At 51.1% G+C, this 7500-nt stretch overlaps 1 protein-coding gene across 1 annotated transcript in view; it reads left to right on the top strand.

Moving 5' to 3' along the window:
* The window catches only part of agbl4 (AGBL carboxypeptidase 4), a gene marked incomplete at its 3' end in the record, with an annotated part of 135924 nt that extends 130248 nt beyond the window's left edge, over positions 1-5676 (top strand). Inside the window, exon 5 of the mRNA XM_060067482.1 lies at positions 5406-5676. Coding sequence (XP_059923465.1) covers positions 5406-5676 — 271 coding nt within the window. The remainder of the gene's footprint in view (positions 1-5405) is intronic.
* Between the last annotated feature and the right edge of the window lie 1824 nt (positions 5677-7500).

The following is a 7500-nucleotide window of genomic DNA, read 5'->3' as shown; positions in this document are numbered from 1 at the left end:
GCTGTTTGTTTGTCTGTTTACTTTGCGAGCAGATTTCTCGTTATATCATAGATATTGACGCATCCAAACCGCATGCGGCGCGCCATTCATTGAGTTGGCCTGTTCCGTTGAGTTATCCTGCACGCATTGACGCGTCCTGGCTCCATGAGCTGCCAACCAAGGACACGCCAACTTTTCCGGGGGTACAAACACAGGGAGCTAATTGAAACGCAATCACACAGGCCAGTGCGAATATTGCTGCTACCACTGTAGGGTCCAGACATACGGCCCTCCCCACCCCCCCTCCCTCCCCCCCATCCCTCCCCCTATCTCCCTTCCTCCCACGGCCCCGGTGCTACGATCCGGCGCAGGCTCTCTGGTAATAATACCACCTGTGTCTCTGTTGCTTCCAGTAGGTGAGAGTGTTTTGTTTTTTTATTCTCGCGCCGACCTCATCAGGGCTGTGTTTGTGGTCCGAGGCGCGCCGGCTAACTGTGTGTTGTCTCCACAGGCGAAAGGCTCTCAGCAGCTTCGTTAAGTGTTATCGCTTCCTGTGATAGTGCACTCCCCCTGACCACTAGACCACTAGGACGGCACATTAATCCCGCAAACACATCTCCCATCACCGGCGCGATGTGTTTCCACTTTGGCGGTACACAGCGCTATCTGTTTTGAAGGAACCTCCCCCACCCCACACAAAAAGAAAGAAGCCAGTTAACCTTTCCGCGAAACAAGGAATACAACGTTTCTAAACTACTGCTTCACCAAGACTACTGGTTAGTGCCGCGTCAATGGAGAGGGCTTATCACAATCCGTGCGTCTTGCTGTGCACAGAAGACACCACACCTGTCTCCGGCATACCACCTCCTGCATGTATGTGGCAGACCCACCAGAGGACAAAGCAAGCACAGGTTGCCTAGTAACAGTCACAGAGAAAAGAATGCTTTTGTCTTGATTTGCATCCCCAAAGCCTCACCGCCACCACCGCCGCCGCAAAGGACAGATGAACGCGTCCAATATACGCCTGCGTATGCAAACACACCTCGATATTAACGTGCATCATGTACGCACACAAACACACACACACCCACACATAGACACACACACACACAGACACAACTAAGTTTCTTCGGATGATTCCGGGGGGTTATTTTCTGCTTGACTTAGTACGCAAAACAAGAAATGCTGTCCCATGTTTTAACAACAATGAGCCTATCAAACATCTGGCATCATTTTAAAGCGCCAGGGAATCGTAGCTCTTCAATTATTGGTATGGGGGAGAGGAAGGAAAATATGTCATTCAATGTGATATGTTTGCTGCAGTAAGTGTCTATTTGCCTTAAATGAGCTGGCTGCGAACCTCGGGGCTTGACAGCTGCACAGACGTGTTGGAAGACATTTAACCTTCCTAACATTTGACAGGGCGAACGCTTGACAAGCTCAGCCCGAGAACAGAGAAATGGAGGAGATAAGAGAGCACGAACTTGTTTGTGTGCCTTTGTGTGGCTGTGTGTGTGTGTGTGTGTGGGTGTGGGTGCGTGTGTGTGTGGTGCGTGTGCTAGTGTGTGTTTGCCTTTGTGTCTGTGCGTGTTCCTCAGTATGCGTGTGTTTCTGCATCTGTGTGTGTGTATTTTTCTTTGCGTCTGCGAATGTGTTTGTCTGTGTTGGTTTGTTGTGTGATCCTCAGTATGTGCGTGTCTGCATCAGGGCGTGTGCGTGTGTGTTAGTGTGTGTGTGTGTTGTGTAGGCCTTGTGTACATTGTTGCCGTGGCCTGCATAAGTGCACGTGGCGACGGCGGTGGTGAGCGGTGTGTCCTCTACACTTGATTGATTTGGAAGTATAGACAAGATGTCGCCCGTATGAAAGCTACCAATTTATGAGCCTTCATCCCGGGACTTCAGAGGGGCGCCACCAGGGCTGGAACCAGAGCGTGGGTTCGTAGCTGCCAGCGGTTCAGAGAGCGCGAGAGATGCCCAAGCAAGAGGAGTGACACCCCGCTAACGGCTGCCTGCTAGCCTCCATTTCAACTATTCTTGTTGCCCCCCCCCACCCCCCCCGCCCTCCTCTCCATCATCTCTCCATCTTCAGCTCTCTTTCCGTCTCCCTGTTGCTCTCTTCCGTCTCCCCCTTTGTGGTGGAAAAAAACGGTGAGCGCCAACCCCTACTTTGTTGTTTTGCGGGTGGCTCGGCTGTTGAGCTGTTGGGTCGACGGGTCCCGCTGCAGTCCAGTCACCTCCTGGGCCGTGGCCTGAGGGACTGGGTCCCACCGGGGCCGGGGTGCTACTGCTGTTGCTGCAGGTGCTCGTACTGGTTCTGCTGGTGCTGGTGCTAATGGTGGTGGTGGTGGGAGGGCTTGCATGGTGCAGAGCCATGTCGTGTGGCAGCGTTATCAACTGGTGGGGGCTGCTCCGTGTCCCATGCAGTGATAATTCTGTTTGGGAAGCGGGGGCAGCGTACCGTGTCAAGACCCGGCCAGGGGGAGGCGTGTGGGGGGAGGGGGGGGGGGGAGGGGGGGGCACATTTAGATAACAAACATAGAATTACCCGCTGCAGAGCGGGACCGGCCCATGTCGCTCCGATAAAAACCCAAGCAAAGTGTTTGTGTGTGTGTGTGGATGTGTGTGTGTGTGTGTGTGTGTGTGTGTGTGTGTGTGTGTGTGTGTGTGTGTGGGGGGGGGGGGGTGGGGGTGTAGATCTGTGGGTGGGTGGGTGATAGAGAAGGGGGGAAAAGAGAGAGAGAGTATCTGAAAGTATGTGTGTGAGTGATTTTGTGTGCATGTGTGGTGTGTGTTTGTGTGTGGACACGAGTTTGTGTGTGTGTGTGCGTGTTGATTATATATGTGTGTGTGTGTGTGTGTGTGTGTGTGTGTGTGTGTGTGTGTGTGTGTGTGTGTGTGTGTGTGTGTGCGCGTGTGTGGGTGGGTGGGTGGGCTTCCAGGTAGCCCCTCTCTGCCATAAAGACGACACAAAGCTATTTTCTGTGGCCTATGGCAGTAATGCAGGAATGGGACATGCAGCAGTAATTAAAATCAATATCCAGGACTCTGTGTCACCAGCAAGGTCACACACACACACACACACACTGCCCTGCCGGGAGACAGAGGGTAAAAGAGAGAGAGGGAGAGGGAGAGAGAGGGAGGGAGAGAGAGGGAGGGAGAGAGCTTGGCCAAACAGTGAAATATATAAAAAGGTGAGGTGTTGCCAAATCTTAATTAACCTACCACTTGGTGGCCTGGCACAGAGGAACAGCCCAGCATCCCCTTTGTGTGTGTGTGTGTGTGTGTGTGTGTGTGTGTGTGTGTGTGTGTGTGTGTGTGTGTGTGTGTGTGTGTGTGTGTGTGTGTGTGTGTGTGTGTGTGTGTGTGTGTGTGTGTGTGTGTGCGCGTGCGTGTGCATGTGAGAGTGATTTCTTGTGCGTGTGTGCCTGTTTGTTCCTCTCTGACTCATCTGCATTCTTTTTGTATTTCGTAATTTTATTATGTGCTATGAGGTTTTCATAAAACTTCCACTGCCCTGGAGGTCATATCTGGCATCGATCGCTTTTTCAGGTTGTCAAATGAGACGATTAAATAAAAAAGGTCACGACTGTGTTTCACGATTTCGTCCTTTTTCTAACTCAGATTCGACTCCCTTTTGCGTGTTTACTTCTGTGTATCACGGTGGCCAACGCCCTGGCTGTGAGAACCGCTTGGCCAGCGGTCCTGCTATAGTGGGCAGACTGGGTGTGGCCAAGCTATCAACAAGCTGCATTAGTATTCTGCTGAGACAGCCCTTTACCAAGACCTTTCCCTCTCTCATTCTCCCCGTGAATAATCAGCCTCCCTTCTTCTTTCCCTCCCTCTCTTTTTACTCAAACACACCTGGAGAGACTTTGTGTGTTATGGCTTTGTGTTTTACTTTATACCTGCAGGGATTTCTCCGTGTTAGGAAATCAAAAGAAAAAGCGGGCATTGCGATCGCTGTTTGCTGAGGATTGCCACGCAAGTGAGTTGCTAAAACCTCGATGTCATGGTGCTCCGGGTAAACATATAACTTATCGGACTGTGGACGCCCTTTCTCTCCGGCGAGGGTGAGGGACGGGGAGGGTGAGGTGGGGGGGGGAGTGGAGGGGGGTGAGGGGGGGTTAGAGTTGAGCGGGAGTAGAGTTGGTGGAGGAGCGTGTCCTCTGCAGGAGCGAGCGCGCCGCGGCCCCGTCCTGTTTGTTGATTATCAGCCGCTGTTTCTAACCGAGCTCGGCCCGATAGCATCTCCAACTGATCTGCTGCCAGAGACCGGGCTCTCTCCTACGCCCGCCTGGCCGCCGCGTCCTACGACCACCACCACCAACCACCCCCCCCCCGCACACCCCCAACGCACCAACTCCCCACCTCCCCCATCCAATATCCCCGTATCAGGCTACCATATCTACCTTCTCCTCTCTCATCCTCTGCTTATCGACTCATTCCAACCGCTGCCCTCTTCCCCGCTCACACAGCCCTCCCCCCCCCGCCAAAACCCCAACCACCACTCTCCTCTCTTCATCACCCCACCCCTCTTCCTCTTCCTCCAAGTGATCCCCCCCCCCCCCCCCCCCCCCTCTATCCCCCATGATTAGCCTTGTTCTCATACACACTAAACAGAGGGAGTCGAAGGTGGCCGAAGCAATATTATTATTCTAAGGCACCGACGAGATAGAGGCAGGGAGAGGAGGGGGAGACAGGGAAGTCAAAAGGTGCGGCATAGAGAGAGATAGAGAACAACAGATAGAGACGGCGTTAGAGGCACACAGACAGACAGATGGACACACAAAGCAGGCAGGCAGGCACGCAGACAGACAGACAGACAGACGGAAAGGCGGACAGACAAGTTCGAAATCCAAGTAGGGAACAGGTCAGTAAACAGGGAGTCCCGAAGGGCTCCAGCGGCGGTGTCTCGTTTCTAATCGATTAGCCTCGAGGTCCGCGGATCAGTCCGTTCTAGCCTAGCTAGTGCGCGGCGGGCACCGCACGCCGAATCCACCCCGGCCCGGCCGTAATGGACGTTGAACCGCGCCGTGGTCAATGTCAAGCGACTTGAACGGCGTGGGGGTATGTCCTAATGCGAAACCTCGGCGACGACCTTGGTAAGGTTGTTTCGTCACGTTGATAACATCGCCCTGCGGTCAGGTCACTGCTCTATTGGAATCTATATCACACACCTCCATTGCTCTCGTGCAGATCCATACGGACAAGCAAACCAGTAGAAATGTTCTCATCAGGCGAGGCTCTGCCGCAAGACACACACACACAAACAACCTCAAGGGTATGACTCCACCTTGCGAGACAAGTCTACTCTTGTGTCGACGCAAAATGTCCCCGTTCGTTGTGGGTGTGCTCGTGTCTTCTACGTCCAATCGTCAGGTGTTTCTTTTTGAATGTTTGTGTGCTTTCGTCTCGTCGTTCCCCAGGCAGAGGCTCCCCGCCAAAAACGTGTACTACTACCGCTGCCCCGACCACCGGCGCAACTACGTCATGTCCTTCGCCTTCTGCTTCGACCGGGAGGACGACGTCTACCAGTTCGCCTACTGCTACCCCTACACCTACTCCCGCCTGCAGCACTACCTGGCCGGCCTGGAGCGCAGGAACCTGCCCTACCTGCAGAGGGAGCAGCTGGGGCTCAGTGTGGTGAGTACGGTGGGTTGGTGTGTGTGGGGGGCGGGGTGCATACGTGTGGGTGTGTGTGTGTGTGTGTATGTGTGCATGAGTGTGTGTGGCTTTGTGTCTGTGTGTGTAGGCATTTATTTGTGTGTGTGTTGTGTAGAACTGTATAGTGTGTAGGAGTTTCTTTCGAAATAGAAGGCCTACCTGAGTGTGTCTGTGTGTTTGTGTTTGTGTTTGTTTTGGAGAACCAGCTCTAAATTGGTGAGTTATATGTGCCTGTCGGCAACACGTCAGTCTCACCTCTTATTATTAAAACACGCTTGGAGTAAGCCTGTGTCTGTGTGTGTGTGTGTGTGTGTGTGTGTGTGTGTGTGTGTGTGTGTGTGTGTGTGTTTGAGAGAGAGAAAGAACAAAAGAGAAAGAAAGATTATCCAGTGTGTGTCTGTGTGTGGGCGCGTGTGGGCGCGTGTGTGTGTATGTGTGTGTGTGTGTGTGTGTGTGTGTGTGTGGAGGTATGCGTGTGTGCGTGTGTGTACATGTACGCTCACGGGGGTGTGCGTGTGTGCGTCTCTCTCCGTTGTGAGTGTGTTGATATGTGAGAACTTCTATGTGTAATCAGCAGTGCTCTAACCCAGCTAGTGGATCATACACACTGCCTGCAGTCCTGTCTGCTCTTATCAAATAATTGTGGGAGAAAAACTCATTAGAAATGCTTGCAAGATTGCTACTTTTCTCCTTTCCTCCTCCATTTGTCAAGGAGAGCTTGCTGCAAGGGGGGCACCATGAAAGTACAGGTGTTGATAAGGAAAGCATGACCATAAAATACCCAAAGGCCTCTGATATTTAGAGAATATAGCCTGAAATGCCACATGATATGGGTCACACGAGTGATATGTCGATGAATGTGGCTCGGAAGGATTAGGCCATAAAGATGACAAGACATATGTCTGTACTCCGCTATGCAGAGGAATACACAAAACAAACGCACCCCCGCTGGTCAAAGAAACAAGTACTGATTGAAAACAATGTGAGCCTCATCTTTCAATCTTTAATGAAGCGGTAAAATAATACAGCAATTTAATAAAGTTTGTGTGAAGGGGTGTGAAGTCTTAATAACAAAATAGTTTTACCGTGTTACCATTACAATCTTCAAGAGACAACAACGTATAAAGATTTGTCCTGTATTATCCTGTCATGTTTTTCCAGTTAACCACCTTTTAATTGATTTTTCTGCCATTTAAATATGGACTTAATTGTATTAAAACAGTAATAATTCCATATTGTTATACACCCCTATCCTTAGCAAAGATTTCTAGCAATCAACATTCTGCTGTGCAGTCGGGAGAATAGGGTGAAATACTAAGAGAGGGATATATATATATATATATATATATATATATATCATCCATATATATTTATATATATATATATATATATAGAGAGAGAGAGAGAGAGAGAGAGAGAGAGAGAGAGAGAGAGAGAGAGAGAGAGAGAGAGCAAAACAGAGAGGGTGAGAGAGAGAGAGAGAGAGAGAGAGAGAGAGAGAGCAAAACAGAGAGAGAGGGAGTGAGAGATAGAGAGAGAGAGAGAGAGAGAGGGAGAGAGAGAGACACACACACACACACACAAACACACACACACACACACACACACACACACACACACACACACACACACACACACACACACACACACACACACACACACACACACACACACACACACACACACACACACAGAGCGAGGGAGAGGGAAACAGGGGTAGAATTAGGGCCGACCAGGCTCTTAGGGTTGGGATTAGTATTCACGGTCATAGAGAAGGTTTTATGGCCGTATTTTTCTCTTTATGTTCTCTGGGCCTGGGTGGCAGACAGCCCAGCCCAACAGCCTCATATCTCTCTC

Source organism: Gadus macrocephalus, chromosome 12, assembly GCF_031168955.1.
Source record: "Gadus macrocephalus chromosome 12, ASM3116895v1".
NCBI classification, from domain to species: Eukaryota; Metazoa; Chordata; class Actinopteri; order Gadiformes; family Gadidae; genus Gadus; species Gadus macrocephalus.
Note: the sequence above shows the minus strand (reverse complement) of the source record. Positions and strands in the feature narration are given on the sequence as shown.